Source organism: Cololabis saira, chromosome 1 (genome assembly GCF_033807715.1).
Source record: "Cololabis saira isolate AMF1-May2022 chromosome 1, fColSai1.1, whole genome shotgun sequence".
NCBI lineage: Eukaryota > Metazoa > Chordata > Actinopteri > Beloniformes > Belonidae > Cololabis > Cololabis saira.
The window spans coordinates 37,965,825-37,985,846 of NC_084587.1; the positions used below are offsets into that span (position 1 = coordinate 37,965,825).

Below are 20,022 nucleotides of genomic sequence, written 5' to 3' on the forward strand. Positions count from 1 at the left end.
GAGGAAGACCATTCCAATCTGATGGAGCATTAAAATGAAATGATCTTTTACCAACCTCTTTTGAAATTCTTGGAACAAAGAAAAAAGGAAAATTCATATGTCTGAGTGAGTATGAAGAGTTATGGAATCATGAGTTCTTTTAAATATGGAGGACAGTGAAAATAAACACATTTAAAAGGGAACTGAAGCCAGTGAAATTGCAGTCTACATTTATTTTCTTGGTAATAATTTTGCAAATACATATTTGTATTACATTTGTTGTGTATACTCTAATGCAGTGGTTCTCAAATGGGGGTACGCGTACCCCTTGGGGTACGTGAAGGCACTCCAGGGGGTATGTGAGATTTTAAAATATACATATATTTAAAAAGTAGCATCCATGCAAAAAATTCATAAAATTAATTTTATCTTCAGGAGTAGGCTATTCAACTTATTATCCTAAAACCCCAGAGTATCCCCCACACCAGGATGTTCCACCTAACCTGTCAAATGCCACCTGGCTTCACCTGTCAATCACTTGGACCAACGATGGAGTCGTGGTTGAAGCGTAGCAGCAATATTTTTATGTTTCACTGTTTCTTCAGAGTCGGGACAAAACATGTGCACTGTAGAAAAGTCTAATTCAAATAAAAAGTAAAGAAATGTGTAACAATTGGCATGCTTACAAAGTTAGATCAAGAGGAATTCTGAATGCTGATGATAAGTTTAAGCCTTAAAAAAAAATTTTTTTGAGGGTATTTGTTCAAATGTATGACTAGTAGTAAGCTCACACATGTTAATTATTTTATCACAGTCAAGGGGTCTCAGTATTCAATTATTAAAAAAAAACTTCAAAAACCTCTTAAATTGTGAGAAAATTCATATTAAGTTAAAGATAAGGGTTAAAAGTATTTAAGACAACATAGAGTTTTAACATAAAAAAAGATTTTCCATAAAAATATGGCCATCGAAGTTGTGTCACACTTTTTGTCAACTCCATCATCGTTTTCATTAACCTCATTTAAATCAGATAATAGCATGGTCAGCTATTTCCCTGAGGACCCCTTTTCATTCTCCTGGCTGTGGTGAATGCAGCAGTAGCACACATGCTCTGGTAAGTTTTACATTTTTTGATATTTTAAACAAACAATGTTAATTTTTCTATGGTCACAGCCAGAAAATATCAACTCCATGTATCCATTGTGAAAGTTTTGAAAAACATTAGTGGATTAAATTTAAGTATTTTAGTGAAGACATGTTGACAGCTAGCAACTGACAAAAAAGTAGCTAGCTAGCTGCAGTGTATTTTTGCGCAGAGGAAAAAAACATGCCATTTCGTCAACTCCGTCATCGTCAACTCCGTCCCTTTTTATCGATGACGGAGTTGACATATAAAGTGACGGAGTTGACAAATCTATCATTAACCTCTTAAGTGCAAATATACTATTTCTGAGCACAGTAACGGAATTAAAGACTATGTTATGGTTTTATCTACATATTCATACATAAATATTATAAGAAAATTACATCATTTTTAAATTAATTGGACTTTAGAGCATGGTTAGGCTTGGTGAGGACAGTGCATCTGTTATATAGATAGCAATTGTTTTTATATTCAAATAACCAGAACCCCCCCACCCTCAACACACACATACATAGACAGAGTCCCCTTCCTCACAAATCCACCCATATACACACACAGACACACACACACAGGCCATCCCTACCACACCTTCCCAGCAACACGTACACACAGCCCTCACACACAACCCCTCCTTTACACACACAGCCCTCCACAGATCACACAGAACCCCTCCCACAACCCCCCTCCTTCCAGATTTTATGTGAATCAATCAACCACTTATTTTAATACTCTTTTCATATGTTCTGTATTGAAGGAAAGATGGCGAGACAGTGCATGTCAGTTGAGGAAAGAAGGAGAAAAAATAAAGAGAGCCAACGAAAGAGAAGAGAAAAATTAAACAGTGACCCAGAGAGTAAACTTGCTATGCAAGAGAAGGAGAGACAGAGATGGAAGAGTAGGGTTCAAGCCAAAAAAACAATACATATCCACCAGATGACTGACAGGGGCAAGAAGTATCAAAGAAGGTATTGGAGAGAGGCACAGCAAAAATCCAGACAGGACAGGGCCCGTAGACGTGCAGTCTCTCCTGAAGTGTGGATCCCCTCAGACCAGACAACAAGGTGAGACACACACACACACACACACACACACACACACACACACACACACACACACACACACACACACACACACACACACACACACACACACACACACACACACACACACACACAAACTAAACTGTATGTGCACACTAAACTGTAAATGCACATCATTCTCAACTCTCTCACACACAGACGCAGACGGACCAACACAACCCAGCAGGAAACGGACGCAGAGGGACAGACAGACACATGCAGACTGCCGCCCTTCTCCACCACCCCCTCCCTCCCCACCTCCCCCTATCCCACTCCTCCCTCCTTTCCACTCCACCACCTCCTCCTCCCACTATCTCCCTCCCCTCCATAACCTCACCCTCCTTCCTTCCCCTCAACCTCCTCCCTCATCCACCTCCACCCCTCCCACCATTGCCCTGCCCCCCACCCCAATCCGACCAATCTGTTCTATGGTTTACTGAAGGATGTTTTTTATTGATTTTTATTGTTAAGATTAAAAAATAATTTAGATTGTATGTTCATGTAGTCACTTAAAGTAAAAGACTGGCACTTCTTACCCAACTCTCCCCTATTGGATAATAGGATAGAGCCCCTATTTTTAGTTATTCTGTATTGTGTTTTTAATCATTTTATTGTAACGTTAATGACAGTTGTTATGACTCAAGATGTATGTTCAAGCAGGAGGAGTAATACTCTGTTCAGTAAAGTAGGTAGCATATCCTCAATAAATTTTAAAAGATAAATTGTTCTCCTTTGTCAACTCCGTCATTTTTTGTCAACTCCGTCATCACGAAATCAGCACAATGAAATGTATATTTTTGTTATTTTTTGGCGGGAATCAAATTCGCTTTTCAGATTTTTGTTGGTACAGTAATAAAGTATCATCAGATAAACATGTTGTTTTGTCTTATTTACTTTTAGAATGTTTTCAAATACTATTAAAATCAAATATGAAGTATGAAAATGCAAATATTTGGGAATTCCTGTACGAAGAACCCTGTGTAATTAAGCCAGAAGTATTTATATTGTATTTTCCTGCCTATTTCAGTGACTTAACACTATAAGAACACAAATCAGAATGTTAGATTCTTGTTGGGATGGAATAATAGTAATTAAACACTTTTTAGTGTCAGTGACGGAGTTGATAAAAATCAAGGCATTGTGGTATATATGTGAATTTGTCAAAAATACATAAATACCTACAGCCTGCACCTTTATTTGGTTAAATAGCTCACATCTTGATCTTCCTGAATATACAACTCATATGAACATAAGGACAATTTTCAAAAAAACAATTTCAGAATGCATTTTGTCCCGACTCTGAAGAAACAGTGGTTTAATAAATCAGTTACTGATGGCACAGTGCTCTGTTTTAGGTCTTTTTTTTTACAACGCAAAGTGCTTTGCGCTGGTTAGGGGGTACTTGGCTGAAAAAATATTTCACAGGGGGTACATCACTGAAAAAAGGTTGAGGACCACTACCGGGGACTGCCAGCAGGGGGCGGTGCAGGTGTAATTACCGGGGACTGCCAGCAGGGGGCGCTGCAGCTGCGACCAGATTCACTTCCGCAAACAAAGAGCCCGCTAACGTCCAATCAGACACGACGACGGTTTTAAACATGAGCTGATATTTCCTTCTGCTGGTACCGAAACCACAACAGCAGCGACTGATCGGGCCAGGGTCCGGTCCCGGCGGCGTGTGAGCTCCTCCCGTAGCGGGCAGCAGTTTGATGGGACCCCCGGAGGGAGAGAGAGGTGAGCTGCTCCAGCGGTCAGGCTAACACTAGCTGCTCTAACTGCACCAGTCCTGGGGGTGGAGGACTTTCTTTTAGTTAAACGTGCCAAATTCGTGTAAATTCACCTTTTTCGGTTAAACTGGGTGCTTGACATATAAAGCTGCGGTCTTAGGGGCAGGTAGTTTAGTGGAGCGACTCAGACGTCTCTCGGCTCTCAAGCCTGATTTATGGTTACGCGTTACATCAACGCAGAGTCTACGGCGTAGTGTACGGCGTAGGCTCTGCGTCGATTTAACGCGGAACCATAAATCAGGCTTGAGACTGAAGTTTGCCTGAACTTGTTATTGAATTAAAGTGATCTCTTTAGTCCCAGCAGCAATTAGTCCAAGTCCCTCATGAAGGACGCTGTGTGCTGAACATGTGCTACACTAATATTGTAAACATAATTGCTCTAACATTTATTTATTAATTGTCACATGCTCATTTTTTTTTTTATATCTTTATTGATTTTTTTTTTATTCACACACTGGATATTATTATAAAGATCCCAACCCACAGCCATTCTCTCTTTACATCTCTCTTGTTATAAGATCCGAAATTTGTACAAAATAAGATACAACAATATTGTAAGTACAGTCCAATGGTACCTCTAGAAAATTAAAAATATACATAAACAAAAATTACTATTTTACTGTCGCCCTCCAAAATCCTTCCCCTTCCGAGGTTCACCACTACTACTCTGATATTTAGGTATCCTGCCCTGTATTTTCCTCCCGTAGAAGCACCCCTGTATCTCCTTTTCTAATGAATCGATCAAACGGTTTACAGATTGTCTCGTACCAGGTGCTCAAATTTAATGAACTTGTTGATTTCAAAGTTCAAAATTTCAAGATTGGATAGGATCAGGAATGAGTACATCAGAAGAATGTTAGAGGCTTTGGAGATAAAGTCAGGGAGGCCAGACTGAGAGGGTTCAGACGTGTCCAGAGGAGAGATAGTGAATATATTGGCAGAAGGATGCTGAGTTTTGAACTGCTAGGCAGGAGAACCAGAGGAACCAAAGAGGAGGTTTATAGATGTAGTGAAAGAGGACATGAAGGTAGTTGGGGTAAGAGAAGAGGATGCAGAAAACAGACTCAGGTGGAGGCAACTGATTCGCTGTGGCGACTCCTGAAGGGAAAAGCCGACAGGAGACGAAGAATGTTGATGTACAAGGCTTATAATAATCTGTTGCCACACTGTATCCAGAAGCTGTTTCAGCAAAGACAAAGTGTATATTAACTGAGAGGAAGCTGTATGTTCACAAAAACAAAGAACACCATGGATGTCAAACATAGATGTGTTTCAGTTTAAGGGGTTATTCTGTGGGATGTTTTGGAAATGGAAATTAAAGAGTGTAGCACATACAAAATATAAAAAAAAATATTGAAGAACAAGATACTCATTAAGTATGATCATATTGTATGAGTGTTTAAGTAAGTGCCTGAACTCAAATAGATAATTGGTCTACGCAGTATACTGAATGTTTTCAATATACAAAAAGTATATGAAAGGTTTTCTTTTAATTGATTTACTGCTCTGTATCGGTATGTGTAGGAGCTGACAGCAATTGATTATAAAAGGTTAATAAGCTAAGCTTCAGCCTACACCTTTTCGGTCTTGTTTCGTTTTTTATATTTTGGTCTAATGCAATATTAGCATTAACTTCATGTTTATTTGTTGTTTTCTTTTCTTTCATTTCTTTGGTATTTGAATTCTTATTTTGGAAATGACCGAAACAAACAAACAAAATGCTGAATTTTCCCCTAAAATGACTTTTTTTTTTTTTTTTTAAGATTATTATTATGGGGTCATAAATGACACATTTTCATTAAAGGTCTTTCCTGTCTATGTTTTTCCCTTTGCTCTACAGATTGGGTTGATGTGGCTAGTGATCTACTCAGCAAGTGTCACATAAGCTTGAGATTGAGGAAACTGACGGACTGTAATGCAGATGTTTTCATTGCGTTGTATGAGAACATCTTTGGAGAGAAGGTCCCAGGTAAGAGCAAGTAATAGATCTGCCAAATGCAGTGGTGGCTGGCTCATCAGACAATCAGTAAATCACTTGTTAATTGTGACAATTAGCTACTTTTTTGAATGACGTGATAATAACATCAATTACTTAAGATTTTGAGGTGCAGCTCAGATAGAGCAATCAGTTCCAATGTTGATCACTGATAGTTAAAGGCAAAACAATTGATTAATCAGTTTAGCAGAGAATGGTTGCTAATGGGGTAAATAAATGTGTGATGAAAATAGCAGTTTGCTCTATTGTGAGAAATTAAATTCTCACACTGAAAGTTAATAGGCAGTTCGGGTTTAGCTAAGCACATTGTTGTCTGAGTGTATTTACTGTAGTATGTCAGGAATTCTCTCAAGACCAAACATGCCAAGATGCAGGTCTTAGGCCAATTACAGATCTGGCTGTGGTTGACTGTGAGACTCATGCGTTCTACATAAAAAAGTTAATATGAAAGACCAGCATGATAAAGGGAGTGGGTGTTTCTGTGACGTGATTCCCTGTGCACAGGTGACGGTGTCATGTTTGCAGGCTTTTTCGTGGTTTCTTATTTGTGTTCTTGTTTAGATTATATTGCGGCACCATGTAGTCAGGAGGATGACGTCCATAACATCCAGTCTGTGATCGATTCCCTGTCCTTGGATTACCTCCAGATCAGCCTCTCACACATTACAGGTACAAAAGTAACTTGTCTGTAACTTTGAGACTACATGTTAGAGGTGTACTTGTATTTGTATTTTCTTTGGTATGATAGAAGACCACATCTGCAAAACTTTCTCTTGGATCAGGTTCTTTATTATTTCCTGAGTTTGTACACAGAAACTGTAACAATGCATTTTTACATTTAATTTAGAGGATTACTGTTTGGTTGCAGGGGAAAATATTGTCAGAGGGGAATCAGAGTCCATCAAGAACCTCCTTGAAATCTTCGATGGCCTGCTGGAATACCTCAACGAGGAGATCAATGAAGAATCGCAGAGTTGTGGTAAAGGGATCCATTTTTACTTCTCTCTCGTGAACTTGGCAGATCATTTGAATTTTATTTTTCTTCCATTCGGTTTAAAGGATTTGCATACAAGGGCATCTTTTTTAACAGATCTTAAAATTATGTAAATACAACCTCAGATAAAACAATAGCTCATGGTATATTATACTGGCATTAATTTAACAAAACTAAACCAAACTGCAGAGACAGTATGTAGAACATCTCAAAGTCTGTCTCATGGAGCAGACCTGTACCTCCTTTTTTAGTTGTTCTTTAGGAGATTTTCTTGGGTGATTTGGATCATTATGCTGTTTCATGACCTCATTTTAGCCAAGCTTTAGCTATCAGCTAAAGCTCTTTTGTTAGTTTCATGTTGCACGTTTCATTTCAGTTCAGGATCAAGCTGAACTCTTATATTAAGTTGGCAGTTTGTTGAATGCATGGTTGGTGAATTTGGTTGAGACATCAGAGGGGTGTATCTTTGGCAAATTGCCTGGTATTTTCTTTAGTTCAGTCAAACTGTTTATGTCTGTTTTTCTTTACAATCTCTTGGAGCTGTGTTATAGTCATTTTTTCTCTCTTTCTCCCTCGTGAAGCTTTTCTTATTTTACTGTTTTTACTTCCTGGGTCAGCTGATCTATTCTTGGTTTCAGAGGAATTAAATGAAATCGTCGATGAGGATGAATCTGATGACGCCAGGGGACCAAAAAGTCTTCACTTCATCGATCAGAAAGAAAGAAAGCTGGAGGGGACGTCAGTGTCATCCAGTGTAGAGTAAGAGCTTTTCTTGAACTACATAAACACTAAAAAACAAAAGGATTATATAAACAATTTAAAAATTACTTCCTATTTTTTTGTAATTTATATATATTTTGATAATTGAGGTATCTCAGGTGCTAATTTTATACATTTTCCTTCTTTGGCTGTTAATGTGCATGTCCATTATACAACTCCCCTGCTTTTATTTTTTTGTTGCTCCCAGAAACAACAGTCATAGTCGGTAAACTAAAATCAGTAGATCAAAGGTATTACATAATCCCCCATCTGCATAGGCATTACACAACTGTTAAAAGAAAAAACAAAAAGTGATGGTAACCATTTGTATATTTGTCAGGAGCTCTTGTTCAAGCAGCTGATGGTCGGGTTATGTGTGAGCGATGACATAATTCAGTTAAGTTGCAGATCCGGCTGCACATCATGTTGACATAACAACCAGCCCAGCGAACTCCCAAGCAGCAGCCATTGTTAACGTTTAATGCAGGGCACTGAGGGGAAAACTCCAGATAGTTATAGATGTTCCCAGATAATTCACAAAGCTAATTAAGCTACATTTCCTTCATTTAACGCAGGGCAGGCGTCAATGACTAGGGCTAAATTGCTTTTTGTGTGTGTGTTTTTATTTTTTTTCCCCCTTTAATACAATACCTGGGCTTTATGTATTGGCTGATGCTGAATACTAATCAGTTTCATTGATTGATTGTTGAATGAAACAATTTTATTAAAAATAATCAAGATATCACTAACATTTTTCTTCCTATTTTCATGAAGAAATATATAAATTTGAATATGTTTTAATGAACACAAAATTAAATATATCTATGAAATAAAGAAATCCTGCAATTAATCTCAAAGTTCAACCACAAATACATCAAACATTCGAAAACAGCTGATTGTCTGTTCAGTCTGCGGTTTGTTCAGTCTCCCAACCGTTTGGAGAGAATTTGCTCAGTTTATTTCATCCTCAGAAACAAGGTCCACATTCACCTACCGGTACTCCAGATGTCGAGCTATGCAGCTAAATTCATTACTTTCATGGGCTAACGGGAGGCTGGTCCTGTAGGACAAGACTTCTACAGTTTAGCACATCTATGCTCTTAGTCTGTGCGTCTCTGACTTTCATTGGTGCACTTCTCTTTTCTAAGTAAAAAAAAAAAAAAAAAAGCAAACGCTCAACATTGCTGCTGCAGCTCCTCTTTCTTCCTCTTTGACTCTATAAAGCCATGCCTTTTCACTCTTGAGGTTCAAATGTCTGCTCATTGAATGCTTAAACTATATTCTTAATCAGATTTTATGCCACCAAACGTGGTATTATAATGTTGCATAGATGTAAATATTTACTGAAGTATTATCGAAGAGCAAGTATTTAAAATACTAGTATTGGTATTGGAGCAGCTCTAGATTGAACACAGTTTCAGTCCTCGGTCCTTAGATGTTCAAGGTAGTGATTCTAAAGCGGGCCACATCTGTCATTTGGTAGCTGGATGGGAACCATTTGTGTGTCTTTTTGGGTTTGTAACTTTTGAAAATGCAGTTTTACATGAAAGGAAAACGCTTTTTAAGGTGTGGTTGCCCAGTTGAATTCAGTAGAGGCTTTTTTGACGAGGTCGGCCTCGCGCCTCACGCCGCCTCTTGGAGCATCAGAGTTTGTAGCTTGATATAGTACAGTGTGAAGCCGTCATGGATCATATTCTCTTCCCATTCAGATCTGCCGTCCACTCCAGTAAACAATCCCTTCATTCCTGGAATGCCGAGGAGGTGGGTTCAGCTCGTGAGCTCATCGGGCTGGGAGTCTCTGCACGCACATTTACAGACAAACGAGAAGGTAAATCATGGTCATATTTGCTTCTGATATTGACGATGCGTTAGCAAAATGCTTTGCCTTCATGCATACAGGAGTAACCAAAAAGGCCCTTGCTTGGGTTTGTGGTTGTTTTGTTTTCATGCTGATTTGAAATATTTTGAACCACTTTGAGACTTGGTTCATTCATCAATGAAAGCGGCTGGTTTTGGTTATTTATTATACGTTAGCTACCCAACATCCTGTGGGACTTAACGGTTAACCACCAAGAAATTTGAGACAACTCAGCATTAGTAAGACGAGATAGAAACTTGTGTACTTAATGTAAAATACTTATATTTGGAAGATTATGTTTATAGTGTCTCACTTGTTTGCCTTGTCCGTCCGTCCGTCCGTCCATCCGTCCATCCATCCATCCATCCATCCATCCATCCATCCATCCATCCATCCATCCATCCATCCATCCATCCATCCATCCATCATCTCCTCCCAAACCTCAGGTGCAGTCACTCCCTCGGGTCCTGTTGACATCCAGGAAGCTCCACCAGCTGGACCTTTGCACTCGGCTATCGCCCTACAGCCCCCCCACCAGTGTGACTCTCTCCACATCCCCAGCCCAGCCCCACGGTCGCCCCGCCATCTTCCCACCGCTGCTGGCCGCACTCAGGGACAGACACAGGACGCTGCCATTCCTCTCTCAAATAAGGTATCAATGAATTATTCAATTGTGAGTTAACAAACACACTTTTTAAAGTAACGTACAGACTCTGGAGTGCAAGACATAGCATATTTGAATGTGCATGACTTCATTTTTCTTTCATATATGCACACAAACGTATGCTTCCAATAGTAGTTCATGCCAGTATGAGGATAGGATGTACTGACTGGACCTAGACGTTAGCTGTTAGCGAGCATCCATTTTATCCATAAAATGTTCGTATTCCTTGTTATGGCACACTGGAAACTTTTGTTTCAGACATAATCTCTTAACATAAATTGTAAGCTTTGTTTTGAACATCTGCTGATAGTTTGTAGTTTAATCAGTAATTTTTCTGTGCAAATAATTTTATAGATATTGTCTCCAGGTGTCGCATTTATCTGCTTTTCCCTCTTAAATGCTCCATGGCACATGCAGTAGTTGTGTATCTGGCTGCTTCCACAGCTGAACTTGTTATCTACTTTGATAAATGGGACAAAAAAACAACCAACCACGAGTTAAAAGTTTTTCTTCCTTTATCTTTGATGCATGTTTGCTTTGACCCATAATTGGGGTCAGTCAGTTATTCATTTTCTTTATGAAGATGAATATTTGCTTCAACACCATCCATCCATCTATAATTCATCTCAGGTCTTCTTCAGAGTAAACCCACCTGTATTTCTTTTTTAACTTACGCTTTTCACAGACCTCTAAACTCGTAGCTGATACTGTCACCAATGGGATATTGTCTCCTGCGCTCTGCCTGTCGCCTGGTGAGTCAAAATGCAAATATTATTAGTGTAATCAAGAACGTAACGGCTGAAAGATGAAATGGTGGTGGAAGTGGCTGTTGCTCCGAGTGAACGTTGAATTAAAAAGGATTTCTTGAAGCTGCCGTATGTGATCACTCTGAACGCTGAACTTGTCCGTAGCTCTTACTGGCAGATTAAAAGTTTACCCGTGTCCTTCCCTGACTCTGACTCTGACAAGTCCCCAGCTGAGGGAAGTGTGGCGTATTTCCTGATGTCATATCTCGCTTCAATTCCAGCTGTGAGTGAGAAGTCGGTATCCAGCCAGCAAAGAGCCGGAGCAGAAGTGGAAACACTAGAGGTGCGAAAGCAACACGCCTTTGCTTTTGTTTGTGGCAATTTTGATGTGAGCGCTAACACGTGAAAGCACGAGTGGAATCTTGCGTGTTTATACAGTTTTGCAAAATAAGCTCACGGTCATTTTTTGTGAATAATGCTAATTTAATTTTTCTAAACATTCTCAGCCAACTAATGGAGGACCGAGGAGGGTTTTATTCCGCACCCAGCCAGACGTGCTCTTCCTCACCCTGCAGGATGAGCTGACAGCCACCACCCCGTCTCCACCAGACACCGAGGATGAAGAGGACGAAGAGGATGAAGAGGATGATGAGGAAGGTTGTGAGGATCTTAGTCGAGCACAAAGATTTAAGGACAGAGGGATAACTCACAGAAATAAAGCAGGGATCAGGTAAATGTTCATAGTTTGTTGATTTAATAAGACCTTTGGTGTCAACATTGGTTTTTCTCTTTTGTAAGAACACAGTTCAATGATGGTATTTCTGCCCAAGCAGCAATAACAGGATGTCGCAAGAGCAATTTGAAGAGTTTCTGTCTCATCGCAGACAAAGGAATAAGCAAGCAGAAGAGGAGTTGCATCAAATATCTGAGAACCTCTCCCATCGACTCGAGGAACTTGATCAGGTATGCATATATATTATATATGAACATCATATATGAGTGATTACTTGGGCCTCAACGGATGACGCTGCTGTGTGTGTTTTTTCTCTTATTTAAAAGTCAAAATGTAGTTTGTCTTAATCCACCAGACTCACACACAGTGTCAGCACAGCAGCTTTTAACGATGCGTGGTGTCGTAATCATGCAGATGCTGAAGCGAGTTCTGGGTGAAAGTGGAGAGTCGAGTGGCGTCAGAGAAGAGGACAAGCAGTCCCACCACAGTGACAGCGTCATGGAGTGTCGGAGGACTCCCCGGCAACATGCAGGTCTGCGTACACGCTGCCTAAATCAGACAACGTAGCGGACACATTTCTCTCCTCTCGCAGCAAACTTTCACAACTTTCAAAGTTCATTTTAACATATGTAAATGTAACAGACTTGCTGTTAGTGAAGGACGTTGGTGCTGATGAGTTAAACACTACCGATGATTTGAAGACATGTTCTTAGAAATCCCCAGAGACAGTTCAAGATTGGGATTATCTCAGGATAAATTATTAAATATGTTGAACTGCAGCTTTTAATGCTTTCAGGAACAGCTGATAATGAATCCAGCCAGCGGACGCGCTCCTTGTCTCCCTCGCCTCCTCGAGTCCGCCGCTCCTTGCACGGACAGTTGGGGGACGTCACGGCGGAGGCCTCGAGTCTGGACGATGACGGTCAAACCAAACCCTCAGCGTCCGGTCACACGAGGAGAGAAGAACTGCGCCACAAACCATCTCGTATAAAACACGGCAAAGTACTCACATTTTTATTTTCCTAATACTGTGTGTAACTATTTCCCTCACTGAATTAGTTTTCCTTGTTTTCAGTTGTGTGTTTAAGACTAATTGAGTTAATCCATGAAATGCTACACCGAAGAAGTACTTTGATAATCTTTTGGGTTAGTCCAGACTAAGATTACAAAAACTAGTTATAAATGAATGGATTTTAAAAGTGCAGAAATCTGAAGATTTAAAGATGTATTTATGATCTACACACTGTGCCGAAAACTGTTACCTGAGATGTTGCGATTATGGCAGCTAATCTGACAGTGTGAAATGGATTTGTGCCTCTTTACCTTTTTAGAAACTCATTTTCAACTGAATTGGGCACTTGTTGTTATTTTTATTAATATATTTATTGATTTTTGTACCCTTAAACATAAAAGTCATATCCTAAAATGACTTGCCTGAAGACTTTCACTAGTTTACCTCTTTAGAGTAATTTATTAGAACCAAATGGAAAATATTCATCTATAGATTAGATTTCTGTATACTCTTTATCATATTGTGTTTAATAAAACTAGATGTTTCCTTTCCTTTCAGTACCTGGAGAACAGAGCCTTCGAGGAGGAGTTGAGAAGTTACGAAGACCAACAACGGACAGAGCTGCACAAGGCGCGCCTCAAAGCCCAGAAAGCTGTGAGTCATTTCCATCTACTGTAGAATAACTATGTGCCATGGGTTTAAAACTTTCCTGAATACATAAATTGTTTTCTATTTAGGTCTAATCTGAATAGTCGCATTGATCACAGCGTAACAAAGATGAAACATTGACGGAAATACAGGATAAAAGAGTCTTAAGATGTCAATATTGAATCAAGCGTAGCGATCGTGTTCATTTCATCTTTGTTTAATCAGAGTTCAAAGGAGCGTTTTTACAATAAAAGACAGAAGAATCTTTGCGATGTATTCAGAATCAAATCATCCAAGGCAGAAACCTGGAGCCTGGATGACTGTGGTCAAATGAAACCGTCTGATCCTCAGAGGAGAGAACTCGTATAAACTGATCCTGACGTTTTTGAATAATCCTGCAAACAAACTGTCTACGCTACTTAGCATTAGCCTCATAGCATAACTAGAGTCTCATTTGAACGTGAAGGACTCAGCAGTTATGTGGCTAAAGATAAGCTTTGCACTGTCCTTCACAAATTATGTGACTACATATTTAGCTCGACAACAAACTCCATATCCGGAACATGATGGTAGTTGTTTTTAAAATGTAACAAAATGAATAAACACAAAGTACAAATGTGATGATTCTCACTGATATGAGAGTTTGAACGCAGTCATGTTTTCCACTGTTACATGACACATTTCCTTTAATTAGGCGATGTTCACATTTCGTCAAATGTTTTTGGTCACGATGACGTAGTTCCTGAATCCGTGTTCAGGCCTGCTGAAGATTTCAGCTGCTCGGCTCTCTGGTGGCAGCCTTGTTCCCTGGAGAGTCATTGTAACTTAAATTAATATCAACAAACAACTATAACATGTTTACATGCACTCAGGAACCGACACAGCTCTCTTCAGTCCTGTTATAGACCACGGGAGTCTTCTGGAGCTTCTCCTAGACATCAGTGGGCAAAAGGCCGGGGTAAACTCTGGACCGGTTACCGTCTGGTACGGCAACTCGTAGGGCCTTCCTCTAGAATTGTGTAAAATAAAGTTTCAAACAAAATGCAGGTTAAGGTGTTTGTTGTACAGAGCTTGATATTTTCTGAATAATGTTTTCAAAGACATAAATGGTAATTGATTTCTGTCATGTTATGTTGAAATAAACACAAACTTGTGCTCCCAGGAAGGATAAAAGACCACTAAACTTTAATGTGCAGCCGCTGAGCAGCAGTCGTATCATTTTGATAAAGTCTGTTTGCTGTAAATGTTGAGAAATGCGTGTAAACCTTGAGCACATGGATGTGTGTGTAGGAGCGAGAGTACAGGGATGCAATCCTCGGGGACGTTTCTGACCTGCACGCATCGTCCCCCGCCAAAACCAAGGGTCCGCACCGGACCCAACCCAGCACCCACACGAGAGGACAGAGACGCCCGGAGCCCAAGAAAGCCTCGCCACGTAAGTTGGAAGAACAACAAGATGTCTGAGGAACCAGTTCTCTCACGGATGTTGAAATGTTTCCGGTTTGATAGATGAGACAAGAACAGTGCTGGTCTTTAGCTAATGTCGCTAACACGTGATTGGAGGTTTGATTGGCGTGAGCTGCTCTCCGGTTACGGTTCATGTACGTTGTTGACACATAGATGTACGTTCCACAAATGAGGCATATGGAGAATGAAGAGACGTGTGTAACACTGAGTTTCACTTCTCACAAAGGACATCTTTGTTCCTTCTCTGATGCAGAACAAAGGTAATTAACCAACGGGGCCACAACAACAGCAGAGTAGCCACATCTCAGACTGTTCTGCACGTTTCTGCCCCCAGCTGGAAACACCGCGCTATAACACGGTGTAGATGTGCGTTTGCAGCAAACCAATGCTGAGCAGTTGCAGAATGAAATTAAAGCCCTTCATGGATCTAAAGACCAGACCTGAACAGGAGGAAAAATAAAAACATGAAAAACAGCGTGTCTTCAGTACAGATCAGTACAGATTTAACATTCTCCGTCCACTCTCTGAAATATCTGATTTTAATAATCACTGACCTGAATGGGTTGTAATTCTGCACTGGTTGGGGGTTGAACCCTCGTAGATGAATTAGTCGTACGCTACTTTACATGCAAATAACTGAAGCTGTCCTCTGAGGGTTTCTTGACTATTGGATCATTGTGTGTTTAGAAAGGTCGCTGCAAACTGTTAATCTGCAAGGTGCAGACGGAGCAGGAGCAGGAGGGTTTTCATCACCGTCACCGTTGTAACACACAGTGTGTGTTTCCACCGAGCCGCGTTTTTCTCTGTATGAGCACAACGTTCCTATAATCTCCTCCTGTGGGACTTCTTTAGTTTTGGACAAATTGCTGTTGCCAAAATAGTAAAGGGAGGATGAAGGGAGCAGATGATCATTCAAATGATTATTCAGAGGTGAAGCCCTTATGTAATGCAGTGATGCATAACGGTCGAGTGTTGTAGCACAACTACATCGTTTTAATGAGGCCACAAACAGCTGGGAGCTTCTGATGACTTGGATTGACCGGCTACGTCACATCCAGTGATGCCGGAGACGTGCAAATGCGCATACAATGTTTCTATTGCACTTTTGCGATAAACTGGATTATCAACACGTCTGGGGAAAAAAAGATTTTTGCGACATTGGGGAGTTTTTTCTAAATGTTTCAAGTGCAGGTTTTTCTTTGCGATATTTAGGTTTTGCACATCTCTGGTTGTTATAGAAACGGGACTGTTGTTCATCTACAACATGATCTCTTGTGGCTGCAGTGGTAAAAGTATTTTGTTCAGTAATTACCACCATCATGTCAAATGTTATGGACCCCCTCCCTCCCCCTGCTCTCTCCAGTCAAGGTGAAGGAGAACGAGCTGCTCCCTGTGCTGCGGGAGGAGCTGCCTCACCTACACATCTCCCCCCGCGCTCTGGATCGGATGTGGAAGCAGCAAATGCAGCAGGTGGATCGGCTTCACGCTCTGTCATCTCCTCACAGTCACCGAAAGAGCAAGCTATCCGGCCAGGTAGTTATTAACATGTAGCCATTAGGACTTCCTTAAAGCTACGTGTACATCAATCCCTGCTCGTCTTTCAGCTGGAGGAGGCTCAGAGGAAATACGACCTGCTGGTAGAAATTACCCGCAAAGACCAGGACCACAGCAAACGTCTGGTGAGCAACATCTCACGCACAGAAGCAAGATACTATCACATGTAAAAAAATATGATAGATAATAAATAACAAACGTTCAACATGCACGTGCACTGCTTCTCACATCTGATTGTGACCTCCTCAGAAGGACGTCCGAGACCGAGTGCAGCAGCAGAAGTCCTTACAGAGCCGGCTGAAGGAGCAGAGGCAGCAGATTGCCCGGGCCAAGAAGTACCACGGCGACTACCACGTGCAGCACCGCGCCCGGCTCACCAGGGCTCGCACCAAGGAGGAAAGGGTGGGTTTCTAACGCCAGGCGTTTAGACCTACTCCTGTTATCAGACTCGTTTTTAAACCATAATATACTTATGACATTTTCCATCACTTTATTACTTTCCCCTTTTATTTTTGTTTTCCTCGTCGCTTGCTTTGATCATAACTCAACCAGATTTAAAAAAGTAGCCAAAAGTCTAATTTTAAAGGCAAAAACAGGCAGATGTTTGACCTTATGATGTTTTCCACAAACTACAAGAACTTTGTGACGTTTTGGACTATTATGCTCTGAAACCAGACTTCATTTATGAAACGAACACTTTTTATAAGTCATCTAAATACTTATGTGGCTGTTTTCAAGAATGGGCAAGATGACTTAACTGTGTGTTTGTGTGTGTGTAGATGTTTCGGCAGCTGTTTGAGGAAGGTCTGGAGCTACAGAAGCTCCGGTTGAGAGAGCAGAAAGCCTATGCAAAGGAGCAGCGACTGGAGCACCAGAGAAAACACGAGGATCGGATCAAGTCCATGGAGAACTACTACAAAGACCAAGTAAGACCCGAAACACACCGTTCCCCCGACAGGGGGCTGTTTCAAAGTTGACAGGTCAATTCCAGGTGCAGTAAGACACATTTCTGTTTCAGTTTTCACTACTGGCTGAGAAACTTGCACAGGAGCGGGAAGAGATCCAGGTCCGGAGAAAGGCTCAAGAAAAGGTAATTAGCTTTAACAGAAGTCGGTGATGTTGGTTCCCCTGGTTGAGCTGGCGCCTCGTGTACGGAGGCTGCTCCTAATCCGGGTTTGACTCCTAGCCCGTCCCCGTGCTGCAAGTCTTCTCCTTCTCTGTACCACACTTTCCTGCCATTCCACCTTAAATGGAGGGCCCAGAACATTAAAGGTCAATATTTGTCTAAAAAATACAAAATTAATCCACTACAGCTGACATGAAAGCGGTTTGTCTGCAGTGCTTTTTAAAATGACATGATCTTTCACTTTACAGTAAATAAACTGCAACAGAACAAACTGTAAACAGTTTGTTCTGTTGACGCCGGGCCAGACTGCTCTGTTTTCACAACAGAGTAGGAGCTTGTAGTGTCACCAGCGAAGAGTCGGACTGCGTCACCTTGTGTAGGAATCATCTGACGGCCAGTACTGGAGTTGAGGGAGGATGAGGGGGGATGGCATCCCCCCCTGAAATAAAAACGGTCCAAATCATCCCCCCTGTAAAACTGCCATCCCCCCTTTCCATCCCTTATGTCATTTCATCAATGAATGTGGTTTTACTGCTATTTCAACTTTTAGAGTCATCACCAGAAAAATAACACCAGAAAAATAACTTATTTGACTATTTTTACCTGTTTCAAGTTAATTTTCACTTGAAATAAGTAGAAAAATCTGCCAGTGGGACAAGATTTATCTTCACATTACAAGCAAAAAAATCTTGTTCCACTGGCAGATTTTTGTACTTATTTTAAGTGAAAATCTACTTGAAACAGGTGAAAATTGTTGTTTTTTCCAGTGATGAGTCTTGTTTTAAGTGTAATGAGATTTTTTTTACTAAAATGAGACATTTTAACTAGAAATAAGACAAATATTCTTGTTAAGATTTTGAGCTTTTGAGTTTTGATTTTGAGTTCCATTTTACTTATCCTGTGAAGGACAGAATCATATTGATAAGTTCAGAAAAGTGTTTTTTATTGTTGTGTTTTGATGTATTTGATGTAAGCCCAGTGGATATTTAAAGCTTACAGAAGGCTGCATTTAACTGCTGCTATGTCATTCCTGCAGTATTTCTGCAGGTGTTTTGGTCAGTGCTATTATTTGTAATATATTATATTATTTGTAATCAGCACAAATTATCTGTCCCCATATGATAAAATCCACCATCCCCCCTGATTCTTTTTTACAACTCGAGTACTGCTGACGGCGTCACCTTTGAGTGTCTGAATAACACCGTGGGCAACATTCATATAAAAGTGAACTATGGTGTGTTTTCATGAAGGATTAAATGCAGTCAGCTGAGAGTGGCGAGTCATTTATGTTTCATCGCTCTAACAGATAAGATGTGTTTGGCCCAGTTTTATGCCCTCCAGGGACATCTTTAAAAACCATCATAAAACATTCATCTTTTTCTCTCGTCTTTTTGTTTTACAGGCCCTGCTAAAGATGAAACGAGAACTCCGTTCCCAGATGGAGTGTGAGATCAGTGAACTGCAGAGAATCATCGTCCAGAACGACGAGGACGACCACGTCCAGGACGTGGAGGTGCAGCGGCTGCGGAGCCGGGTCCACATGGCTTCCTTCCAGTACAACACCAGCTGCCTCAACTGACGCACAGCTGGACAGGTTTTCTCTGAAATACAGGCTGGATTACGTCAAAGAAAAGTTGCCGTTGACTTTTGTTATTCAAAAACCAACGTTACGACACTCTGATGTATAAAGTCCCAGTTTTTCCACATGAAGAGGAAATTCCCACCGAGAACTTGCACACGTCCTGGCAGATTAGTAAACCGAACACACTCTGACAAATGTAGCTTTTATCCAACTCTTCCTGTCACATCAGCTGCTACACCTAAACTGTAGACACCTTGGACCAAGTCCCTTGCTCTCCTGGGTTTCACTTGATAAGTTCTAGCGCCGTGGCCGCTCCGGCATTGTGGGAAAAACATTATTAAACGGTCTCTTGCAGAGTTACTAAGTATGAATGTCACACTGACATGACTGACTTTTTTTTTCCTTTCTCACATGAGATGTCTTCCTTTAATATTTTAACCATGTCAGTGAATTATTTATTTAACTTTAATGTTGTTTGATTTTTAATTAATCTGTGATCTCTGATTGCAAAAGCGATGATAATAATTCCGTCATGAACTCGTCTTAACCTTTGCTCACTAGTGACTGTTTTTTACTCCCAACGAATCATTAGGACCAAGTTGTTCCATCATTTAACCACCGTGAGACTTGTCAAGCACACATTCCCAGACAAACACCCATTAAATGTGTGGAAACACTTCACCTAAACTGCAACTTGTCACTTATTTGCATGAGATGTGAACTATTCTAAGTCTTGGAAGGTTTCATTTGGTAACAATAATTGAACTGTAGTTACCAACTGGAGCTCGGCCTCAAAGCACTCATCACCCCTTCACTATTAACAGGAACAATCACAAACCGAACCAGACAAAGGGTTTGACCCTCACTTGATGGCACATCTGAGATCTGCAGGAG

General features: G+C 40.6%; 1 protein-coding gene across 3 annotated transcripts; it reads left to right on the top strand.

Annotated features, from left to right (window-relative positions):
- Window positions 1-3,757: 3,757 nt before the first annotated feature.
- LOC133444483 (centrosomal protein of 95 kDa-like) lies at window positions 3,758-19,947 on the top strand. Of its 3 annotated transcripts, none has more exons than XM_061722305.1 (21): window positions 3,758-3,936; window positions 5,830-5,958; window positions 6,547-6,654; window positions 6,854-6,964; window positions 7,618-7,738; window positions 9,448-9,566; window positions 10,043-10,248; window positions 10,946-11,012; window positions 11,288-11,349; window positions 11,513-11,736; window positions 11,837-11,969; window positions 12,154-12,271; window positions 12,536-12,741; window positions 13,310-13,405; window positions 14,690-14,834; window positions 16,230-16,399; window positions 16,471-16,545; window positions 16,670-16,822; window positions 17,200-17,346; window positions 17,439-17,510; window positions 18,949-19,947. In XM_061722305.1, the coding sequence occupies exons 1-21, from the start codon at window positions 3,912-3,914 to the stop codon at window positions 19,123-19,125; spliced, it is 2,664 nt and encodes an 887-aa protein (XP_061578289.1). In that variant the 5' UTR covers window positions 3,758-3,911; the 3' UTR covers window positions 19,126-19,947. The 3 variants fall into 3 exon arrangements, with proteins under 3 accessions (XP_061578289.1, XP_061578306.1, XP_061578297.1); XM_061722322.1 differs by having other exon boundaries at window positions 11,891-11,969; window positions 18,949-19,946; XM_061722313.1 differs by having other exon boundaries at window positions 11,840-11,969; window positions 18,949-19,944.
- Window positions 19,948-20,022: the final 75 nt, after the last annotated feature.